The sequence below is a fragment of the Anoplopoma fimbria genome, unplaced genomic scaffold (genome assembly GCF_027596085.1).
Source record: "Anoplopoma fimbria isolate UVic2021 breed Golden Eagle Sablefish unplaced genomic scaffold, Afim_UVic_2022 Un_contig_8562_pilon_pilon, whole genome shotgun sequence".
Classification (NCBI taxonomy): Eukaryota; Metazoa; Chordata; class Actinopteri; order Perciformes; family Anoplopomatidae; genus Anoplopoma; species Anoplopoma fimbria.
In genome coordinates this window covers 1-24,362 of record NW_026553267.1, presented here as the reverse complement: position 1 = coordinate 24,362, position 24,362 = coordinate 1, and the positions used below count along the sequence as shown (strand labels likewise).

At 38.4% G+C, this 24,362-nt stretch overlaps 3 protein-coding genes across 3 annotated transcripts; 1 reads left to right on the top strand and 2 right to left on the bottom strand.

Moving 5' to 3' along the window:
* Positions 1–1,924: 1,924 nt before the first annotated feature.
* Positions 1,925–13,554, bottom strand: LOC129116422 (intermediate filament protein ON3-like). Its single transcript, XM_054627322.1, has 10 exons — positions 13,255–13,554; positions 10,121–10,329; positions 9,851–9,911; positions 7,336–7,431; positions 5,195–5,359; positions 4,190–4,315; positions 3,495–3,638; positions 2,684–2,760; positions 2,536–2,582; positions 1,925–2,031 (listed from the first exon to the last, which is right to left on the bottom strand). The coding sequence occupies exons 1-10, from the start codon at positions 13,552–13,554 to the stop codon at positions 1,925–1,927; spliced, it is 1,332 nt and encodes a 443-aa protein (XP_054483297.1).
* A 1,871-nt stretch (positions 13,555–15,425) lies between these two features.
* Positions 15,426–19,539, bottom strand: LOC129116420 (deoxyribonuclease-1-like). Its single transcript, XM_054627320.1, has 10 exons — positions 19,472–19,539; positions 18,400–18,501; positions 18,203–18,297; positions 18,026–18,112; positions 17,642–17,754; positions 17,446–17,558; positions 17,009–17,163; positions 16,818–16,914; positions 16,633–16,741; positions 15,426–15,670 (listed from the first exon to the last, which is right to left on the bottom strand). The coding sequence occupies exons 2-10, from the start codon at positions 18,478–18,480 to the stop codon at positions 15,591–15,593; spliced, it is 930 nt and encodes a 309-aa protein (XP_054483295.1). The 5' UTR covers positions 18,481–18,501; positions 19,472–19,539; the 3' UTR covers positions 15,426–15,590.
* Positions 19,540–22,151: 2,612 nt separating this feature from the next.
* LOC129116424 (CD276 antigen homolog) lies at positions 22,152–24,327 on the top strand. The gene is made up of 2 exons (XM_054627326.1): positions 22,152–22,309; positions 23,815–24,327. The coding sequence occupies exons 1-2, from the start codon at positions 22,240–22,242 to the stop codon at positions 24,264–24,266; spliced, it is 522 nt and encodes a 173-aa protein (XP_054483301.1). The 5' UTR covers positions 22,152–22,239; the 3' UTR covers positions 24,267–24,327.
* Positions 24,328–24,362: the final 35 nt, after the last annotated feature.

Genomic DNA, 24,362 nt, shown 5'->3' with positions numbered 1-24,362 from the left:
TTATACTACAGCATTGTTAAAATTATCTTTACAGTTTAATTAACACGTTTGAATAGTATATTTCTTACCTATCTGTTTTGAGATCAACATGAACAAGTGGTTTGTCAAAAACTTTAAAGAAACAAGAAACAAGCAACACTTCAGGGCCTTTTGGTTCATTTTCATTTTATTCATGGAAGCAGAAAATAAAATATAAAGAAACTTAAACCAAACGACCAAATCTGTAGATGAAAACTAGTTAATCTGATAACAACATCAAGAAAAATGTTTCTATTATAAGACTACAATATTTTTACATTTTTATAATCCCACTGATTAACTGAGCATAGGAAATCTTACAGACGTCTACTACAATCGAATCAGACTCAAGTCAATAAATTTGATTTAGAATCGACTTGACAAAAAACTAAAATGACTCGCAACTCAACTTGGACTTTAACACCAATGAATCGTGATAATATACCTGATAACTTCCCCCAGAACCCAAAGATTAAAATGTCTGATATTTAAGAAGTGTGCCACCAATCAACTCATTCACCAAACCAACTACCGTTAACACTGTTCATTCCCAGTAAGACCACACTGAATTCCTCAGATCTGCTTTGTTTGAACCAATGCAACCGGCATCCAATCAAGTCACAAGACAGAACTAAGAAGAACTAACGTTACTGAGAGCCAGTTGGAAATGATGACAACAGAGATAATTCTGTTTGTGTAGAAAAACATACATATTGCTGAAAAAAAACCAAATTGCTGAATGAAAAACATGTTGAAAATGACAGACTGTCACACAAATGGCTCTTTACATTTGGCGAAGAGAGCGTCACGACTTGTTCAGCACTCAAAACTGCAGACTGGGGACTTGTCTCTCATGACTTGGAACTTGACTCGTGATTTGATTGTCCAAACTTGGGACTTGATTTGGATCTTGTCTGTCTTGACTCTGGACTTGTCTGACTTAGGAATCAACTCGGGACTTGTCCGCCTTGACTTGGGACCTGACTCTAGACCTGCCTTTTAGCACCTGGGACTTGATTTTCTTGACCTGTGACTTGACTCTGGACTTGTCTGTCTTGACTTGGGACTTGCCTGTTTTGACTCAGGACTTGGTACTTGACTCAGAACTTCCCTACCTTGACTCTGGACTTGTTTGACTTGAGTCTGGACTTCACTGGGGACTTGTTTGACTTGAGTCTGGACTTGAATGCAAAGACTTGAGACCTAGTGGTGACCTGCAGAACAATGACTTGGTCCCACCTTTAGATGAGAGCTAACACATGACCATCTAAAGTGTAGATTATATCAGAAACAATTTCCAGATCTATTTCTACTTCATTTTCTGCATTTAGATGAGTTTATTTCTCCATTTTTCTACAGTTAATAAAAGTTAGTAATTAAATGTCTCAAATGCAGCCTCACACACACACACATACACACACACACACACACACACACACACACACACACACACACACACACACACACACACACACACACACACACACACACACACACACACACACACACACACATATCATAACTAGTGTGTGTACTGTACTTGCATGCAGTAGTGGAGGAAGTAATCAGATCTTTTACTGTAGTAAAAGTACTAATACCACACAGTAAAAATACTCTGGTACAGTAAAAGGTTCCTTCTATATTCAAACTGTGACTGTTGTACTATTATATATTCTATCATTAGATTTTAATTACTCAGGCATTAATGTAAAAGCAGGATATTACTGTTGTTAATGGTTAAACTATTAACTAATGATTATTATTTGTCAGATAAATTTGGTTGAAATTAAAATATTTGCCACTAAGGTGCAGTAAGGTATAAAGTAGCATTAAACTAAATACTCAACAAATCAGAACTAAAGTATTTGAGTATTTGTACTGAGTTTCACATGTGGAGCGTGTCCTCTCAGTGAGAGCTGTATCTGGAGCTGTCTCTGGTCTCAGTCGTCTTTATCAGCAGCTTTGGAGCAGGAGAGCTGCTGTTGCTGTGGTAACCATTGGTACTTTTAGTACCTGGACGGAGAGACGGAGCACAAGAAAGACATTTCATTTACAGTTGTCAATCAGTGGAGGAAGAAAAGATGACTATGGAAATATCATAGAAAATGAGAAAGGAGTAGAGGGGACATTCTCATTTTTAGAGACTTTTTATTCTGGAATTATTCTAATTACAGAGAAGGACAAGCTTATGTTACCTAGCTACCTAGCTAACTCTCCAGCCAACACTTTACAGCTTAACTGACGTGTTGTCACCATGACAACTAACAACAGTCACCATTTTCTTTAGTACTCGTCAAACGACAGCAGGAAACTGCTTAATGTCAGTTCTATTTCTGTTCTATTTCTGTTCTATTTCTGTTCTATTTCTGTGGGACAGTTGAATATAAACTCTGAAGACAAAGATCTGAACTATATTTCTCTTTAAAGGCCACATGTTCAGCCAGTTATGTTGACATTTCACCGTTTAAAGAAGGAGTTTTGAGATCTTCTTCTCTATCCTCGTGGTTTTTTACTTACTGTAGTTGGAGATGGTCTGGATGTTGAAGATGGGCTGCTGTCCGAGTCTGAGGAAAAAGAAGAGACAGAGAGTTTGTTTTGGTGTTTTGTATTGAAGGAGACTTCTCTTCCTCCTCTCTCCTCCTCTTCCTCCTCTTCCTCCTCTCACCTGTCCTCCTCTCCCTCCAGCAGCTTCCTGTAGGTGGCGATCTCGATGTCCAGAGCCAGTTTCAGGTTCATCAGGTCCTGCAGGAGAAGAAGAAAACATGGAAAACTTGCATCTGCAACTGTTCTCTACGCTGCTCGTCTTCTTTCAGTCTTTCCAAGTCTTTTCTGCCTAATAACTTGCATAGTTTTATTATTTTATAACAGTTTTTTCTTGCAGAGAGATGGACAGCAGAGACAGGATTACAGTCTCTCTGAGGATTAAAATCATTACTTTCTGATTTACAGGACATAATGTACAATTATTATTGCTCTTAGATGCTTGTTTTATGCTCTTAGATGCTTGTTTAAGAAAGGAGATGCACTTATGACTTCTGGTGACTAGTAGTTCTCTTGAATACCTATGTTGAATACACTTCCTGTAAGTCGCTTTGGATAAAAGCGTCTGCTAAATGACTGTAATGTAATGTAATGTAATGTGAATGTGATGTAATGTAATGTAATATTACTGACACATTCATGAGACATTTTAAATGAACCAAACACTCTTCACACCTGAGATTTTTAATTCTAAAGACATATCTACATGCAGCTCACCAAGAATGATAAATATATATATATTTACAACTTTACTGTTTACATTTCAATTATAATTATTTTCTAATGAATAGCTAAAGCTACCTGTTTCCTAGCAAGCTATATTAACTTCTAATTGGCACGACTCTTGTTGGGTTCAGATCCAGCTAACCATTAAAAACCTGCACTTTCTTATTTATTCTTCTTAACATGACCCACTCTGATGACTGATGACTCACCTGGTACTCTCGGAGCTGTCTGGCCATGTCTTGTTTGGCCCTCTGCAGAGCGTCCTCCAGGTCTCTGGTCCGAGCTTTGGCCTCTTTCACAGCCAGCTCTCCACGCTCCTCGGCCTCAGCCAGCTGGTTCTCCAGACCGCCACGCTGGGGGGAGGGTGGAGCAACATCTAAAATGTATCTAAAATGTTCTAAATTTATGATCTATAATAATCTGAAATTATCTAAATTGATCTAAAATGATCCAAATTCATCTAAATGTATCTAAAATGATGATGTGAATTGTTCTAAAATTATGTAAAATTATATAAAATGATAATCTAAATTGTTTTAAAATTATCTTAATTGATCTGAATTTATCTAAATTGATCTATAATGATCTAAAATGATCATCTAAAATGATTAAAATGATCTAAAATGATCTAATGATATAAAATGATATAAAATAATATAAAATGATGATCTAAATTGTTTTAAAATTATCTAAATTGATCTAAAATTATCTAAAATGATCATCTAAAATGATTAAAATGATCTAAAATGATCTAAATTGATATAAAATTATATAAAATTATATTAAATTATGATCTAAATTGTTTTAAAATGATCTAAATTGGTCCCAAATCATCTAAGATGATCTAATATGATGATCTAAAATAATCTAATATCATTCTACAGCTGAAGGTTTCCGGATGTACCTGTGCTTTCACAGCCTCTATCTCGCTCTGCAGGCGGCTGATGAGGCGGTTGACCTCGGCGACCTCTCCCTTCACCACGCGGAGCTCGTCTCCGTACTGACTCGCCTGAACCGCCATCTGGTCAAACTGCAGACGGAGGAAGGTCAACGTTAAGTCTTTGAACAGAGAGCTGGAGGTGATGACACGGGCTCCACGAAAGAGATTTAATTAATCATCTTCAAACTATTACAGATTATTATGAGAATCACTCAAAGTATTAGTTAAGTACATATTTTAAGTACGTTACTGAAGTTTATTCCATACTTTATACTTCTATTCGAACTACTATTATTTTTACTTACACTTCTACTACTACACCACATTTCAGAGGGATCATTGTACTAATTACACATTTAATTAACACTAAGATACCAGTTCATTTTAAAATAATGTTTTATGAAAAAAACATTCGATCAGTTTATAAAACATGATGCAACTGACCAACAATACTGCATATAAATCACTAATAATACAATATAAAAACACTTTTACTTTAAATACTTTGAGTATATTTGTTGCCAAATATATCTTTACTTCAGTAACATTTTGAACTTGTAACACAATGTGTTTTTATAGTGTAGTATGAGTACTTTTACTTCAGTAACATTTTGAACTTGTAACACAATGTGTTTTTATAGTGTAGTATGAGTACTTTTACTTCAGTAACATTTTGACCTTGTATCAGTGTGTTTTGTAAATTTCCCCGCTGGGGACTAATGAAGGATTATCTTATTTTATAGTGTGGTATGAGTACTTATACTTCAGTAAAGGATCTGAATACTTTCTCCAACACTGATCCTCCTATATGTGTTCTTGTGTTGGTTTGGAAGCGTTTTGGGTTTCCCTCTCGTATAACACTCTGTCTTCTCTTTGGTTGGGAGATGTTGGGTCAGTGGGTTGAGGGTATAAAGTGTCTGTGGGCTGATATGTAACGGATCACGATGGACTCAGTCTGCTCCTCCTCACTTTGCTCTTGTACCAGGCTTCGGCCTCCTCTCGGCTCCGGGCTGCTATCTCCTCGTACTGAGCTTTGACCTCGGCGACGATCGTCTCCATGTTCAGGCTGCGACTGTTGTCCATCTGCACAACCACCGACGTGTCCTTGATGCTGGCCTGCAGCTCACGCAGCTCCTGGAGACACGAAGGACACAGAATATCTAAAAGACAGATAATACTCTGAGACAATAAATGATTTATTTACATTTAAATGAGTTTGTTTGTTTCTTAAACCCTCGGAGCAGATTGTAGATTGGTGTTTGATTCTTTCTTGAACAGTTTCAAATAAATGTTGAATATGACTTTATGATAATATCAGTTTGAATGTAGTTGTTTAACTATTCAGCAGTGGCGGTTCCTTCATAGGGGCGATTTGTGCGACGCACTACCAAACACGGAGTTTTTTTTTTTTTTTTTTTATCTAGTTGTTAAGGCGGGTGATTAATCTGCTGTATGCAAACTGGTTGTATATGTCATTGTCCAATCAGATTAAGGTCGCGCCTGGTGTTGCCACGCCCATTTGGGGCGATTTCTGTCAAGCCCAAATTTGCACCAGAACTCTCCCATTGACATTCATGGTACGTCCGTTTTTTTCAAAAATCATGCTCCCAATACATTTTCTATGAGGGTTTATGTGCTCGCACAAACGACGTGCTTACGTCATCTGGCCGTTGGCCGGCCCGAGGCATAAGCGATACAAGCGGGCGCTTGGGGCCTCCTGACCGCCAGGGGGCCCCCTATCGGAAAAAAAAAATTATAATTAAAAATAATAATAATAATAATATTAAATAACTTAAACAAGTGACCTGATTGAATGAAATAAAGAATACATCTATACAAGAAAATTCTGATTTTACGATCAATATATCTGCCAGCGTTACTGCTACCTACTGAGCATTTTGAACTGTGGCAAAATATTTTGGACATCCTTCTTTTTGTATCTTGCTGGTCTACCATCGTGCCTTTGTTCAAGCACCTTTTTGACTCAGTAAAACATTTGAACTTGACTTCCCTTGTCTGCCTCTCTGCAATTGAGTCTCTCCTTTGGTCTTTTGGTAAACTGTCAGCCTGCTTAATTGATATCTGATACCTGAATTTATATGCACTAACAAGTTAGGGAAATGGTCTTGCTACCTAGACAAATATACCTCAGTCCTATGGACTTTTATGGTACTTATGGACATAACGGGGGAAATTGCACCACCTGAAAAAAATGTCAGGAGCCGCCACTGCTATTCAGACAATCTTTATTTATGTGATGTGTTATAATCAAGTATAAAAATATTAATAAATGTTTAATGTCTTTGTAGATTCACCTTAAACTGTCCTCTGCACTTATATTGTAAAATGTAAGACATTCTGCTCCTCATTAACTCACCACTGACATTACGGAATATAAAGAAATATTTAAAATAATTGAAATAAAAAAGGTAAGTTTGCTACTAATGATTATTTTTCTTATTAATTATTCTGCCAGTTATTGTCTTGATTTATCAATTAATCATTTGGTTGAAATTAAACTACATTTTTAAATGTTTAATTCTAATGTTTTGTTTTGTCTGAAGATGTTCATTTTATTACAATTTAAAACAATAAATAAAATTCACATTTGAGAGCCTGAAACCATCAAATGTTTGAAGAATTACCTTAATGATTTATCAATTATTAATAATTTCCTTTCATCGATTAATCAGCTGATTATTGCAGCTCCAGTTAAAAACTAATGTACTGTAGGTCAACACACTGTAATTTATAATGTAATAAATAAAACAGATTTATTCAATTAAACACAAATAAATTAACCAATCAACACATAAAAAACAGGCTGCAAAAACAGAAACCAAACAGAACTGATTAACAACACAATGGAGTAAATAGATAAAATAGATATCAACATGCTAATAAATAGTAAAATTATAAACTGACACACAAACTATCTCCGGTAATATCAGAGTCATGAGATCACAAATCTTTGGGGATAAAATGTTTCCTGTGTTTCTAGTCTTTCAATGTTCAAAGACGACGACAGAACAATGAGCCGAGTCACTGAAGGAAATAACTGAGTGTTTAAATAAAGAAATACAGGAAGATGAATTAAAACGTTTCGGTACCTCCTCGTAGACGTTACGCAGGAAGTTGATTTCATCAGTCAGAGCTCCGACTTTGTCCTCCAGGTCGGCCTTCACCAGGTAGGCCGAGTCCACGTCCTGAACACAGAGACAAACAGAGACAGCAGCTCTGTGAGGACACCGACAGGCTGATGAGAGGCAGCCATGATGATTAGCATCTCTGTGTTAGCATGCTATCAGTGCTAATCATCAGTGAACACAAAGAAGAGCCGAGGCAGATGGGAAACTCTTCGGTTCTGCAGATGTTTGATCATAAACCAAAGTTATTAACATGTTGAAGTGCAAAGGGAAACGTCTGAGGATCAGCAAAGTCAGGAGGGTTCATCCTCTGGGGATCATGAACACCCGTTCAAACTCTAAACGCATCCAGCTAACAGACGGTTGATGTTTTTCAGTCTGGTGGAGAACAGAGAGATAGAGTCCTGCAGATAAAACACTGAGAGCCTCATTAGAGTGTTTTTATGCTCATTTATAATTTGTGCATTAAAAAACAGTGTAAACGCTGAAAAAACAAGAAAATAAATGTTAAAAAACTGAAAAGAAAAAAGTTTGATAAGTTTGGCTGAAGTGGAGAAAGTTGGTTTACTCGTTTAGCAAAATGCGAGAAAGTGCAACAGAAGCAGACGTATTGAATAAATGATGAAGATCATGAAGAAAGTGAAGAGCTGAAAACATGAGGAGTGTGTGGAGCGATGAGGAGACTGAAACCTTCCTCTCATTAATACATTAATGTCCTTCGATGGTCTGGTCTCTGCTGACACTGTCAACCCAATAATACAATTATTTATTTATATCCTGATTAATAATTCATTATTTAATTTGACTTCTACCTGAATTGTTGTTATTAATATTTCTTCTCTTCCCCCCTTTGTTTTGTGTCCCTGTTTTACATGTGTTCATGTTCTTGTCTGCATTTGTTTTGTACTCACTTTTCTACACACACAAAAAAAACCCAGTAATGTCATATTTAAATCATGTTTCTACACTTTCTCACTAATTTGGTGGTTTGACTGAAGGTCTTCTGATGATCTTGTTGCATAACAGTAATAGATGGAGACACACTTGAATATATTCATTTGGACTCTAAGCTGTCTGTAGAGTCATGTTGAGACATGAACCCTGCAGCTCGTTGGGGTTCAGTTTTCTGCACCGGGGTTTCTGTTCATTCTCTCAAAGCTGCAGCAGGAAAGTCCCATTAACTTCCCCCAACAGATGATAAAAACACTATCAAATATTCCTCTCCCACTTAGAGGAAATGCTTCTGGTTGAATCATCAGGAAGAAACAATGTGTGTTAAAACTAATAGAAACTAGTGGATGTGTTTCCCAAAGAGAGCAACACTGAACTGTTAAAACACAGCAGCTTCTTCTCCATTAAGACATAAAGTTAATAATCAAAATGTAACACAAAAGACTTTTCATATCTCTCGTTGGTTCGACAGAAAAACACAGTGTGAGTCCTCTGGCCTCTTCCTCGTCTACCAGAGGGCCGTAACAGGAGACGGACATCAGAAACCTTCATTTACTAAACATCTCTTCATCTGCACACTACTCCTGCAGACTCCCGTCTTCTGAGCATTGATTGAACATCACAAACTCAGTGTTTTAATAAAGTCTCTCTCTGTCTTTGTCCTCCAGATGTTTGCGTCGGCCAAGTCCCTGTTCATCTCTGATCAGGACAAGAGGAAACATTTCTGCCTGATGCTGAGGCTCTTCTTGGGCAACAGACAGGAATTGAGTTCAGTCGTGTTAAAACGTGATCAAACCTCTTTAAATATTTAATACTGAAACCCAGAGACTGAGTGGTTGTGATGGGTTTGTCCATCTCAGACTCACTTCTCCTTTTAATCTTTTAAAGTTTTTGGACTCATCTCAGTTTGAGCTACAGAGACATTTAAACTGCTTTGTTTTATAAGAATACAAGGTTTTAAAACAGGTTTAAGGATCATTTGATCATTGAATGACTGAATTAAAATTCTCTGGTTGATAAAATCTGCTGGTTTGTTTTTTAGTCGTCTGTGAAACTTAAACTTTAATGTTGTTTTTAACTATTTGTTGTTTTGAGTTTTTATGTGGTCAAACATTTTTAAATAAAGGTTAAATAAAAAAATACTCATCAGCATCCAAGTGCAAATTCCAAAAATGGTATAAAAAAAATAAAATAAATAATAACTTCACATAAAACAAGTTTAAAAAGGTTAAAGTTCCAGTAGATATATTTTAATATTTGAAGTATTCCAGAGCTCTTTATTTATTAAGAAACAAATCTTCCTGTGAACCAAGGAGATCAGAGTTTTTTCTAGTTTGGAGAGAGAACATGAATCTCTGAACTGAATTTCATAACAATCCATCTATCAGTTGATGAAATATTTTACTGCACATCACTAATGTGAACCTCACGACGGTGTGTGTGTGTGTGTGTGTGTGTGTGTGTGTGTGTGTGTGTGTGTGTGTGTGTGTGTGTGTGTGTGTGTGTGTGTGTGTGTGTGTGTGCTGACCTTCTTCAGGATCACAAAGTCGTTCTCCAGGTTGTTCCTCTTGTTGATCTCGTCCTCATACCTGCAGCAGAGACACAGATGAGGTGTCACACTGATCTGCTCTGATCTCCCAGACCTCCTCCTGACTTCACCTACTTGTGTTTGTAGTCCTCCACCAGACCTCCTCCTGACTTCACCTACTTGTGTTTGTAGTCCTCCACCAGACCTCCTCCTGACTTCACCTACTTGTGTTTGTAGTCCTCCACCAGACCTCCTCCTGACTTCACCTACTTGTGTTTGTAGTCCTCCACCAGACCCTGCATGTTCCTCAGCTCCCCGTCCAGCTTCGTCTTGTCGTTGTTGACCAGGTCCATCTGGCGCCGCAGACCCGCCATGTAGGCCTCGAACAGGGGCTCCACGTTGGACCGGCCCGGGCCCTGACCCTGCAGCAGGTCCAGCTTGGTCTCCAGCATCTTGTTCTGCTGCTCCAGGAATCGGACCTGAACCGCGAAGGAGGAGGAAGAGACACCAGAGAAACCAGAGAGGAGGAGATATTCTGTGTTACATTAAAGTTGATAAAATACATGGATTTATATATTTTAAATTCTCTGCATGCTTTTACGTTTTGTGCTTCTGCTCTGTTTGTTTTTAGTGTCTAACAATGCTGCATCATTTTGTCTCTATTCAATGTCCCACTTTGATGATTAAGAACTCTTGACTTAAATATATTAGAGTTTATTACAACATTAATTAAGTTTCATACAGTTTGCGATCAGCTGGAAGGAACAAATCAGCGTTTAACCGTCCAGACTTTTAGGGATGGCAGTCAGAATCATCATCAACGTCTTCATCTGATCTTTACCTTCATAAATAAATGTGACGGCCTCTCAAACAGACCGTTGTACATAAATCACACTTTCCTTCATGTTGCATAGTTTCCTACATTACAGGTAAAATAATAGTTGCAGCCATAGAGAAGAATAAGAAGCGGCATCGTTCCAGCTCCATCTCAACAACATCATCACCTGACTGTATCGTGTTTCCTGCCTGAGGAAACGTATCCTCCACCTATTGTTCCTCCTCCCTCCTCACAAAGCCTCCTCTCAGTTCGGAGCAGAATGATCTCCCTCAGAGACACGACCACACCAAGTCTGACCTGAATCATCAGGTTACAGCTCACGGCTCAATGGGGCTTAAATATCCACAGATTCAGGCTTTAAATTCTGCTACAAACCAGGATCAATAATCACATTTCACAATGTCTCATTGGTCCTCCTTCAGGTTCAAACTGCAGCAGATAACATCAGAATAGTGACGAGGGGGGGGGCAGCTCTCTAAAGTTACACTTTAACTGAAGGTTTGTTTGTTAGTCCGTCGACTCGACTTTGCCTTTTAGCAGCTCAGAAAAGAAGAAGAAGAAGAAGAAGAAGAAGAAGAAGAAGAAGAAGAAGAAGAAGAAGAAGAAGAAGAAGAAGAAGAAGAAGAAGAAGTATTCCTTCCCCGTGACAATCTAAACTCAGGAACCTGAGATAAAATCTAGAACCTGTTCTCCTGTGTTTAATGGATTCTGGCCCGGATGCAGCAGCAGGTTCCAGGTTTCCATCCATCCATCAATTATTCAGCCATAATGACTCCAGGTTGAACAAACAGAGACTCAGTCGTCTGGAGACGACCTCTCGAATGGTTTCGCTACATTCAGTCCAAAAAGCACTGAAACTGCAATGCTGCATATATATTTACTACATCCTGTTGCAGAGAATATGGTTATTTTTTTTGCATTAAAGGGACTACACTAAGCTGGTTATTGGATCGATCCCAGTTTGTATATGAAAACACTGAGTCCTCCATAAACAGGTTAGTCACGGAGTTCCACAAGGTCCTGTGCTGGGACCAATTCTATGGTCTATTATATATATATATATATATATATATATAACAAGAAGATCTTAGAAAAACAATCTTACTTTTTCTGACTTTGAACATTTAATGGGATTACAATTCTGCATATTCTGCTTTATTTATTTACCTTTATTTAACCAGATTACTCAACTAAGGACCAGTTCTCATTTACTGGAAACATAATGTTTAAAGAATTATCTTCAACCTTCCAGATACTTTATCACTGTGAGTGTTTGTGCGACATTTAAAACATGTAAATCGGCCAATAGAAACGCTTCAGGAGTTTGGTTTTGTGGATTCTGTCTCTGGACGCTGGCAGTGTCTCTGCTGATGTGAGAAGACAACAATGGCTCTTTGTGAGAATGTCACTGACTCCGTGAGAAAGCAGAGACGTCCGTGAGTCCGATATCAATGTCTTCATCACTGAGCTGCTTCTGTGGGAAACTTGTGTCCTTCAGGAAACTCTACAGAAAAACTACCTCTCAGGTTTACCTCCCCAGTTTACAACAGTACTTCACTCTTTTACTACCATATATACAGATATGATCATTGTGACCTTGTTAGGTCTTCATCAAGGTCAGCTTTTTTTTTTGGGACACATTTTGGGACACATTGAACACATTTTATAAAACACATCAAATGCAAATAAACCGCAAAGATCTAAAGGTCATTTCAAAGAGAGATATATAACTTTATCCGGATATGAACACATTATGTCACCACCAGCGGTGATGAGGAATAATAAAAATACTAAAAAGAAAAGTGTAACAGTATTAGAGAGACATAAAGTCAGCAAACTAACTGTAATATGAGCTAACGTTAGATAATGTTATCCTAGTTATCCACTGTGAGGTCGTACCAGACCAAGACGAGCAAAGACGTGTTTTATTTATCATGAATTCAACTTTTTTGTAAAAGTGTGTTATTTCATTTTCAACAGGTACATATTTTAATTTGATACATTTTAAAAGTTGAAAGATTGAAGATAAAACATGAATGCATTACTTGGTTTATACAATGTCAGAAAATAGTGGAAAATATTTTACAATCCAATTCCTAAAGCCCAATGTGATGTTTTATTTAATCTACATTAAAACACCAGAGAACAGCTGCAAATCCTCACATTTAAGAGGCTTGAATCATAGAATATGTCTTTGTTTTGAACTTTAAAAATTAAGTTATTAGTTGCTGATTAATTTTCTGCAGAGATGAAAGAAGTACTAATACCACAGTCTATACAAGTAAAATTATTAACATCAAAACATACTAGAAGTACTCGTCATGCAAAATATAATATATTACATTATTGTATTATAATTATTGATGCATCGATGTGTTTTTAACTTTAAAGGTGGAGCTCATTTTAATGACTTTATATTCTGCTGGTAGTTTTATTTATAATGATACATCATCATTAGTAGTTGACTATATTTAGTTTAATCAGTAAATACATTTACTTGGGTAAAGTGTGGAGTATTTAATGACGCGCTGTCTGATGTCCTGTGATGGAGTGACTGAGTCTCTACCTTGTCTATGAAGGTGGCAAAGCGGTTGTTGAGGCTCTTGATCTGCTCCTTCTCGTGGGCTCGGCTCATGGACAGGCTGGGGTCGATCTCCAGGTTGAGGGGGGCCAGCAGGCTCTTATTGACGGACAGGGAGGCCAGCGGGTGGTGAAGCCCGTTGGTGCTGGCGTACAGAGAGCTGCTGCTCAGGGAGACGCCTCCGAAGGCCCCCTGACCGGGACCGAAGCCGCTCAGCCTCCTGGACCCACTGCTGCTCCGGACCGAGTTACTGGAGCTGATCCGCTTGGTACGACTCAGACTCATGGTGGAGGAGGGAGAGAAAAAGATGGAGGAAAGATGGAGGTATGAAAGCAGAGAGAGATATATGAAAGGGAAAACAAACAGTTGGAGGAAGAAGAAAGAAGTTTACGATGAAATGTGAATAAGAAGATGAAAAAGAGGCCGAGCAGAGAGCAGCTGAGTGAATGATGGAGTGAACCAGGTGAGTCTAGGATGTCAGACCACAGTGAGGCAGCTCAGGTGACTCGAGGCCTTTTAATCCTCCTGTGGGTGGAGTCGGTGGAGGAGGAGAGAAGCTGCAGCACCAGAGATGTGGTGTCAGATATCTACACTTCCTGACTATTAGAGGACATGCCAATAAGTTACCTGTTCTTCTTGCAAAAATAGGTACAAGATTATGTGATTATGCTTTAAGATTATCTTTTTTTTTGCCGTCCAAAATGAGATGCGTAATCTATAAACTAACCATTTAGTGGTAACTAAATGGTTAGTTTATAGGTTAGGTCCGGACGGCATCAGCTCAAGGCTCCTCAGATCCTGCGCAGACCAGCTGTGCAGGATAGTGGAGCAACTCTTTAACTTGAGCTTGAAGCTGGGGAGGGTACCACAGCTATGGAAGACGTCCTGCGTGGTACCAGTCCCAAAGACCCCGGGGCCAAGGACTTCAGCAGCTTCAGGCCGGTGGCTTTAACATCCCACCTGATGAAGACCCTGGAGCGGCTGGTCCTTGTGCACCTCCGCCCCCTGGTGATCTCATCTTTGGACCCTCTTCAGTTCGCTTATCAGCCTGTCATCGGGGTGGATGACGCTGTCATCTACCTGCTACAAAGATGCCTTTCTCACCTGGAAAAGGCTGGAAGCACTGTGAGAGTCATGTTCTTCGACTTCTCCAGTGCCTTCAACACCATCCAGCCTTTGCTTCTGAGGGACAAACTGGAGCAGACCGAGACACCTCACTGCGTGGATCCTGGACTACCTCACCAACCTGTGGATCCTCTACTGTTCTTATGTTTTTTACTGCTCATTTGCTTATTTATTTATAATACTAATTTTGATCTTGTGTTTTTATTTGTTTTATTTACTATGTCTCTTGTTTTGCACTATCCTCTTTGCTGCTGTAATCCTGTAAATTTCCCCGCTGCGGGACTAATAAAGGATTATCTTATCTTATCTTATCTTTAATAATTCCTCTGGAGTCCTTTCTGGAGACACATATCTGATCTTCTAGAGTCAGTTTTTCTACTTATCTTCACTGTAATGTTTGAGCTGGTTAACATGTGCACTGATCTGTTCGTGTCGTTGTGTTTCACGCTACTTTGGGTTTTAGATCATTCACGTTTTTTTAATGCTAAAACATAATATCACATAATTGACATGTTATCACAGAAATAAACTACAAACACTGAAACATTACACCTTGAAACACTTGTTTATCTCCACATCCATCAGTTGGAGATCAACATGATGATTCATCAGGTATAATATAATATACCTGCTTTAACATACTCTTATTTGTTTACTTGTTTACTTTTTACCATATTTTATTGTATATTTTCATATTTCCATTTTTAAACTATGTCTTTAGTTGTGTGTTTGTTATTTACTGTACGCACCAATTACTCACCTAGCAAAATTCCTTGTATGTGTAACATACTTGGCAATAAACAGATTCTGATTCTGAGGTGTATTTGTGTTTGTGTCACCTGATAAATGTCATTTTAATATTCACTCTTTTAGCTCTGTTTTTGGTCTCCACCACCTCCTGAGGAAGTAAATTATACCGTCAGGATGACTTGCAGATTTTTGTTGACATAAATAATTCTGCACAATGAAGCTCAAACATCTGAGAGAAGTAACGACAAACAAAACACATATTTGAGTCTTTCTTCCCCAACAATGTTTAAAACATGATTTAATTATTAAAACTGTTAAAGAGAAGTCAAACTAAATTAATTCAACATTACAATCAAGTCAATTTTCATATTATTAGAAGAATACATGCTGTATATAACTCTGATAATGCGTTCAATGATCTTGAAGTCTGTCGTTCGTCTTTTGTCCTAACGTTTTCTCTTGGCTGGTGTGTTTGATGACGGTCCAATCTTCCTTTTTCCTGTCATATTCTTCTTCTTCTGTTGTACTGAAATGTGCAGTTGACCCAGAAAAAACAAACATTAAAGGATAATTATATTTCACATTTTTTCCACTGAGTGTTAAGACAATACTTTTATGCTCATATGTACATCTAAAGCATTTGTTTGCTGAGCTGTCAGGATGTAACAAAAACAAAAACACTGTAACTGTAACTGACTGAAAATGAAACAGCTTTGTCTTAGCTTATATAATATGTTTTTCTGCATTCACTTAAATAGAATTGCTTTGCGGCCAGTTTGGACTTGAGAAACCATTCACCGAATATCCTCAGCAGATTTAATGACCGTTATCGTCTACTAATATGGTTTATTACTGCTACGAGTACAAGAAGACGACGCTGACCTCTAGGGGTCGTAGTAATTATGGCGGGAGCAAAGAAGGAAGTCAGGTGACGTAGTATTAAAAGCGACAAAGTCTGCGTAGGGAGGAGTTCAGGGTTGATGGACGGGTCAATCAAACTGAGGACTTTCACCCAGGTGAGCGCTGTTCAGGTCAAACATAAAGTCAACATTGACTTATTTTACTGTACTTTTGTTACATAACTTACTTTAGCCTGACCTCTAGGTAGGGACCCACTGAACTAAACTAGCTGGTTGTGTATAAAGTCGTTAAAACTACAGTATGTTTCAGCAGGACTATTCAAACTTATAGTACATTTTGCTGATAAAACTATATTTCACTTGATTTAGTTTTCAGGAATTTTACTTCTAAGAGAGTACTTTTACATTGTGGTACTGGTACTTTTAAGTAAAATATGTCAGCACTTCTACCGTCACTGTGCGCCGTAGGTCATCGATTAAACAGAAGCAGAAATTGACAAAAAAGCGATAAAAGATTACGTTTGATCAAATTGAATTGAATCTGATTTAAAGTGTTCAGAATGTTATATTTCTGATAACAGTTACAGTTACTCTCCTGTCACCATAACGTCAATAAAAACAAAGCTACCTCTCTTCTGTCCTTTAGGGGACGCTGTCCTCTTTCGTTTCGGTGCTCTGGGTCTCTGAAGGTTCTTCAGCTCCACCTCCACAGGGTAGTGGTCACTGATTCTCTGAGCCTGGAAACCAAATACAGTTTGAATAATAATAATGAAGATAAAAACGATCAATGAGTTAAACACATAGTTGTCTCACTTCTTTGTCCTTCAGGTTGAACGCTGTCTGGAAGTTGAAGGACTTGGCCGAGCCGGGGACGACGCCGTTCAGCAGGGTCTTTCCATGAACTACGATCCTGTTGGCAGGAAAAGTACGAGTATCAGTTCATCACCAACATCATCAACAGGACAACCACCTGGATCAAACTGCAGCACTGAGACGTGAGTCACCTGTCGTAGGTGTGGTCGTTAAGGTTACTAGTCGTTGTGTCGACATCATCGTCTATCAGCCAATGATAGTCAGCAGAGCAGATGCGGATCTCTGCCTTCTTCTTCTTGGAGAGATAACGTCCATCTGCATTAAAGTCCCCTAAAATCATAATTTTCTGCAAAAGTACAGGAGTAGAGGACTGTGTCATCTGCATACAGATGTTGTTAATGTAAACTAGAAAAAGCCATGGTCCCAAAGCCCATCCTTGTGGAACGCCCTTTTCAAGAGTGAATGGCTCGGACATGACATTCCCATGTTTAACAATCTGAGAACGATTAATACTATACTCAATATTATATTAAAAGTGCATAATTAGTATTATCAAAATGTACTTTAAGTACAGTTGGAATACGAACTCCTCTGTGTCAGGAAGTTTACTTATGTTGAACTTTCTTACATTAGTTTTCCACTTCTTCTTGATAGAACTGACTACGTCATGCAGCTCGTCCAGCTCCTTCAGCGTGTCCGTGGGTTTGGTGTGGACGGGGATCAGAACCAGGTCCTTCACCTCTGGAATACACACACATGTACAGTAAACAGCCACTCAGTACACAACTGGAAAAAAGTACACACCACGTATTAGAAACGCGTACTTGTAGAAGGACAGCTGAAGTGCAGGATGAAGGGCTCTCTGGCGAACGCGTCCACATCTCCAGGTTGATTGTCTTCATACTGATGAACGGCCTTCAGGGTCACATCAGCCTCTCTGAGTCACACACACACACACACACACACACACACACACACACACACACACACACACACACACACACACACACACACACACACACACACACACACACACACACACACACACACACACGCACACACACGCACATAGAGGTGTTTGCATGCATGCTACATGAACACATGCACCGTGTCTTTGGTGTGCATTCTCTCTGATTCTTTATGATACGTGTAACTGTATGTGGACCCACACATTAGCATCACACGCTTCATCACACCTGTGTTCTTACCTGTAGAAACAGACGAAGCGCTCCTTGTAGGTGTCTCGTCCCAGCTGGCGGCTGGCGATCATGGAGTAAGGACTTTTTCTGTTGGAGCTGAGGTTTGGTTGGGTTAAATCAAATAGTGTGAAATGGAAATGTTTTATGTGACAGATAAAAAGAGCTTCTTCGCTGCAGAGAACTCACCTGTTGTTGTTGAGCTCGTTAATTAATTCCTCCATGGCCATGCCACTTTTATCCATCACCTCCAGTATCACCACCACGCTGTACCGAGACACGATCTGTCAACGCAACATTGATTAAATCCAACACACAGCTCTACAGAGAACTCACGTGCACTCGTTTTAAAGAGCTTTATGGATGAAATGATGAAGGAGTTTTACCTCGGTGAGGTAGTGGACCACCTTCTTGTCTTTGACCTTTTTTATTCCCAGGTTTTTGACATTGAAGGCTGCTATCTTCATCTTCACTTCAGAAGATTAAAACTGTTCAGAGGATGAGTAAGAAGGACAAAATAAGGAGAAAATGAGGAACATGAAAACCAGAAGAGATGGAGGTCTCACGATGAAGCGTGTGAAACTAAGAAACGAACACTGAAGAAAAAGGATGCGGTTGGTTTTGTTGAAAAGTGTTACAACACAGCGTTTAATATTCTACATTAAAATCTTCAACGTGCAGCACAGACGTGAAGATAAGAGCTAAGATGAAATGTTAAAACATGTTTAAGTATTTGTTTTAAAATGAACTTAAATTGGGAGGAAACATTATCAATAACTTAAATATTTAACTTCTGAAAAATAAGGATTTATTTAACATCTTACATGTCTTAACACATTTTTGTGGGGTTTTGATATTAGTATGAATTATTTGTTGTATTATTATTGGTATAAATTTCATATAATGTAAAGAAAAATACTAATAAAAGCATTCGTTATTTTACTCGAGGTACAGAAATATTAGTAAAATTATTTTTATTAAAGTAACAAAAGTAAAAGTATTTATTCTGCAGAATTTCATCGTTCAGATGTTTGTATTAATATATTCATAATATAATAGGATTATTTAACAATCATTGATGCATTAACATGTGAGCAGCATTTCAATGTTGCAGCTGGTTTTCATCTGTAATAATGCTTCATATTTTAAGATGACGACATGTTTGTACAAAATGCTTTAACCTGTAAAGTAACAAGTAACTAAAGCTGTCAAATAAATGTAGTGGAGTAAAAAGAGTAAGTATTTATCTCTGAGATGAAGTGGAATAGAAGTATAAAGCCGTATAAAATGGAAATACCTTTTTTTTTATAAATGCAAACAAAAGAAACACATTTTTAAATCCCCACAACCTAAATGCTTCAGACAAAAATAATACTCAGCTTTCTGAAAGCATCATAATGTTGTCATCATCAAAACTTTTTTTTCAAGGTATTGAGAGAGTTCAGAGGAAAAACTCACTGTTCTGGATGAAATGCACAGAATGAAAGCTGCTTCTGAGAAAACAGACGGACTGAATCTTAATTCTGAAGAAGCAGAACAAACATCTGAGACAGGAAGTGTTTCTGTCGGCCACAAAGCACACGCACGCACGCACGCACGCACGCACACACACACACACACACACACACACACACACACACACACACACACACACACACACACACACACACACACACACACACACACAGCAGTCTCTATGTGTTATCAAGGCCGTTGAGCGTTTCCTGTCGGAGTACAAACAACAAACTACTCTTTCACTCCGGAAAAGAGATTATTTTATGTGATGAAACTTGAAATTAATTCCTTCAAGACTAAATAGTTTTGGATAAGATAAGATAAGATAAGATAAGATAAGATAAGATAATCCTTTATTTCAAACAGGAGAGACCATTGAAATGAGGAAAAGATAATCGTTTGTTATGAACAGATGATATGTGATGATGGAGTCTTGACAGAGTCTTTGGCGTTTGGACTCTACGGGGAGGTTTGTCATCGAGGGGCGTCTGCCCTGAGCAGCAGCAAGATAACCCCCCCCCCCCCCCCGAGGTAATTCAGAACCTTCCCTTAGCAACTAACAAAATACCTTACATACCTCCCCTCCAGAAAGAAAAGTCCCCGTTTCTAAACAGTAGAACTTCAGCATTATGCATTCACCCCTCACACAACTGCACAGTCTCTACAAAGTATGCCCCACTACTCCCAATATACACCAGACCATGCTGATGCACTATTGCGTTTGGATACAACATACATATAAAACATGTGCTGTTAGAATGAAGAAAACATGGTAATGCATATTCACACCTTTAACACTCACAAGTCAGTTAACGATAAGTAACAAAGTCCTTTAAATATGCTGGCACTCTGCTGTGGCTCACTGGGGTCCAGAACTACAACAGTCCCTGTTTCACCAGTGACCCATGGCTCCTCCGCCCCACAGTCCCCCTCAGGTGACCCCCTGTGTTTCATCATTAAAGGGACCCTGGTAGGTCTAGGGCTCCTCCAATGTGGAGAGCTGGCTCGGTTATCAGAAGGCACCCGGTAATCCTCCAGGCGGAGTCAGGGGAGCGCCATCTTTGTTCACCCCGTGGGCGGCGTGACTGGCAGCCATGCTCCCGCACACACACACACACACACACACACACACACACACACACTGACCTCCACACACACACTGACCTCCACACACACACTGACCTCCACACACCATTTAAACTGACCAGTTTAAACACACACAGTTTAAATGACCTCCACACAAATGACCATTTAAACTGTACACAGTTTAAATGGGAGGTACACAGTTTAAATGGGAGGTACACAGTTTAAATGGGAGGTAGTGAGTAAAATAAATTAATGAACAAACATGAAGACGGTCAGAACATTGTTGTTTGGCAAAGAGCAACTTATAAACAATATAAAGTATTACTTGCCAGTGAGCATCTTTACGTTTAAACACGACTAAGGTCACCGGTGAACAGACTGGTTCAAGAGTGAATATGTTTTATAATTCTTGTTTAATTTGCATCCATCTGAAATATGACAGATCATCTGAAACTGTCTCCTGGAGGCTTTGACAACATTTAAAGAAGAAACGGGAGATTCTGTTGTGTGTATTTTCATTTCATTGTAGTTGTATGAATAAAAACTAATGAGTTGTTGCCTGTGTCAGATGGTCCTATTTGTCCTGTAAACTGTTCATGTGTTACTATGACTACGTGTTTAATTGGTACATAGTTTACTGTGAGCATTTTAAGGTTCAAAAGACTCTAAAAGTGGTTCAAAAGTGAACGTTTATTCACCGTCTATTTGTAGACGTCTAGTAGACGTTCACGTTTAGAACACATTTAGACGTGATTTTCAATATTGGCTTTCACCTGATAAATGTGGATGTGGTTTCATAGTGAGCCTCTAAAATGATGATGTAACATTATTAGCACAATGTAGAGGATTACACATGCACTATTACAAATCACTAAATGTGGTGTAAACGTGAACGTCTAGTAGACGTCTACACATAGACGGTGAATGAACTTTCACTTTTGACGTCTTTTAGACGTCAAAAGTGAAAGTTTATTTTTGATATGTTGTTTTTATATTTGCATTGTTTGGGACAAGCATGTGCTGCTTCTTGTTGTTTCTTCAGGTGCTGATCCAGGAACAGCTACACGCTGAATACACACTCAGTGTCCAGTTTATTAGGGACAGCAGCTCCTGTTCCTTCATCATTTAATGCCAACGTTTGAATAAAACATGAAGAATGTTGCTGATGTTTCTGTGTTTTGATAAAAGAAACAAACTACAAACAAAAACACTTCTGATGTTTCAACATGTTTCTCATCTGCTCCACAGATTTATGATGAATCTTCTTCATTGAGAGTTATGTAGTGTGATTTATTTTAGAGGTTTCATTAAATAATAATATCAGAATATATCATGATGATTAATCTCTCAATTATGAACCATAAACCCATAAATCAGTATAAAATAATGATGGTACTCAGCTTCCACAATAAGACGTCATCAATATAAGTAAGAGCATTTTATATTCTCTATAATTTGACGTCATCCTTAACTACAACTCCCATGAAGCACCGGGCCCAGAGACCCGCGCATGCGCACTAAGGAGCAGAAAGCGAAAGTGTTTGTGTGAGTTGGTCTCCGCAGTCGTTCTCGTTCCTCGTCGTTAGAGTCTCGGAGCAGTTTGACGTCCAGCGACGTGAAGAACGATGAACGTGGTTCCTCTCGTGTGTCTCTTTCTCCTGACTCGGTCCGGGACAACGTCTGCTGCTGGACACGGTGAGCACAAGATATACATCTATATATAATAATGTAATATATCTAGATATTAGATGTTGATCTCCATGTCTGGAGTCAGGGCGTTGACTTCCTGCTGTTCACGAGCTGCTCGATATCTACTCACAAGTATTCACATCCTGTACTGCAGTAAAAGTACTGATACCTCACTGAACAATACTTCACTACCAGTAAAAGTACTGATACCTCACTGAACAATACTTCACTACCAGTAAAAGTACTGATACCTCACTGAACAATACTTCACTACCAGTAAAAGTACTGATACCTCACTGAACAATACTTCACTACCAGTAAAAGTACTGATACCTCACTGAACAATACTTCACTACCAGTAAAAGTACTGATACCTCACTGAACAATACTTCACTACCAGTAAAAGTACTGATACCTCACTGAACAATACTTCACTACCAGTAAAAGTACTGATACCTCACTGAACAATACTTCACTACCAGTAAAAGTACTGATACCTCACTGAACAATACTTCACTACCAGTAAAAGTACTGATACCTCACTGAACAATACTTCACTACCAGTAAAAGTACTGCGTTCAACAACCTGAGTAAAAGTAAACCTCACTGTAGTTCCAAGTATTGATTGATCAGTATAATGTTTTCCTATCAGATGTTTCTGGATCAATATTCCTGCTGCATTAATGTGTATTTCATGTTAACTCCTTTATATCCTGTTTGTTGGTTTAATCTGCATCAACGCATCATATTCTATAAAATCATCACGTGTTTGTAGAAAACATTAAAATATGAAGAGTAACTAAAGAACTCGAGTAAAGTACAAGTACTTGGAATAAGTACTTAAGTAAGTACTTGTCAGAGTAGATGTACTTAGTTACATTCTACCAGTGTATTTGTAACAATTCACTGATGTTTCTCATGAAATATGAAATCTGGATGTTCCTGCTGCCTGAGAGCTACTGAGAGTCTGGAGGATAGATTTTATTCAGGAGCTAATAATAATAATAATAATAATAATAATAATAATTAATATAATATTAATAATGTTGATAATAATAATAATAATAATGCAATAAGATTCAGAGCACGTTGTTTCTTTTTCCTGATTAACTCCAGTTCTTCTCTTCAGGTATTTTTTCATGCAGCAGCTTGTTTAAGTGTTTCTGAGGAAAGAGATCATATAATAATTATAATAATGATCATATAATAATAAAGCTGTTGGTCTGGTCCTCCTGCTCATGGTGTTGATGTTCGTCATCACTTGTTCATTATTAATGAGAGAAGTGGCTGCAGACGAGTGTAAAAATAAGGATTAGATCAAAGAAATGTGGAAAATATGAATATATGTAAAAACCTCAAATGTATTAATATGTAAACAGACAATCTAGAGGGAAGTGCAAAGGATAATCTGATGACAAAGAGAAAGACGAGCTCAAAGAACGAGAAAAGTTTCTTGTTATTTCCTTTACGTCTGTCTGAACTTAAATACTCTCCATGTTTTTATCTTCCAGGAGTCATCAAAGTGGAACAAGACAGTGATGTTATCTTACCTTGTTCCCTCGACTCCAAGGAGAACATCGTAGCAGCTCTCTTTGACTGGAAGAAAGTAGCTCAGAGAGATCAAGGTCAGAAGGAGGTTTTCCTTTATGATGCAGGTATTCATTACAACAACGGCCGTGATGGTCAGAGTCCAGAGTTCAGAGGACGAGTCTCACATTTTCCAGATCAACTGAATCACGGCAACGCCTCCATAATCATCAGGAACATGAAGGTGATGGACACTGGGAACTACACCTGTAATCTTCCACGTCTTCAGCCACCTCAAACGTTCTCCGTTGAGCTTGTTGTTGGTGAGTGTTGTAATAAAACAGGTCAGCAGTCTAGAGATGAAATCTGCTGTGAACACTCGTTGTACGAGCAGATTGTTTCTTCCATACTCCGACCTGAACGCGTCCAGGACTGACACCAAGCAGTCACATCTGTGAACGTTTATCAGTTTAGATGGAAAAACTAAATCTGTTCAATTAACAGGGAAACACATTTCTGTTTTATTGTCTGA

What these genes read in the sequence shown, in the direction of transcription:
- LOC129116422 (XM_054627322.1), bottom strand. Translation starts at nt 13,554, where the DNA reads ATGAGTCTGAGTCGTACCAAGCGGATCAGCTCCAGTAACTCGGTCCGG. An exon ending in TTGCCACCTTCATAGACAAG is followed by an intron (nt 10,330 to 13,254) that starts GTAGAGACTCAG and finishes TTCGCGGTTCAG; the next exon opens with GTCCGATTCCTGGAGCAGCA. An exon ending in TAGAGGCTGTGAAAGCACAG is followed by an intron (nt 3,639 to 4,189) that starts GTACATCCGGAA and finishes CCCTCCCCCCAG; the next exon opens with CGTGGCGGTCTGGAGAACCA.
- LOC129116420 (XM_054627320.1), bottom strand. Translation starts at nt 18,480, where the DNA reads ATGAAGATAGCAGCCTTCAATGTCAAAAACCTGGGAATAAAAAAGGTC. An exon ending in TGGTCCACTACCTCACCGAG is followed by an intron (nt 18,298 to 18,399) that starts GTAAAACTCCTT and finishes TTGCGTTGACAG; the next exon opens with ATCGTGTCTCGGTACAGCGT. An exon ending in AACGAGCTCAACAACAACAG is followed by an intron (nt 18,113 to 18,202) that starts GTGAGTTCTCTG and finishes ACCAAACCTCAG; the next exon opens with CTCCAACAGAAAAAGTCCTT.
- LOC129116424 (XM_054627326.1), top strand. Translation starts at nt 22,240, where the DNA reads ATGAACGTGGTTCCTCTCGTGTGTCTCTTTCTCCTGACTCGGTCCGGG. An exon ending in AACGTCTGCTGCTGGACACG is followed by an intron (nt 22,310 to 23,814) that starts GTGAGCACAAGA and finishes TTTATCTTCCAG; the next exon opens with GAGTCATCAAAGTGGAACAA.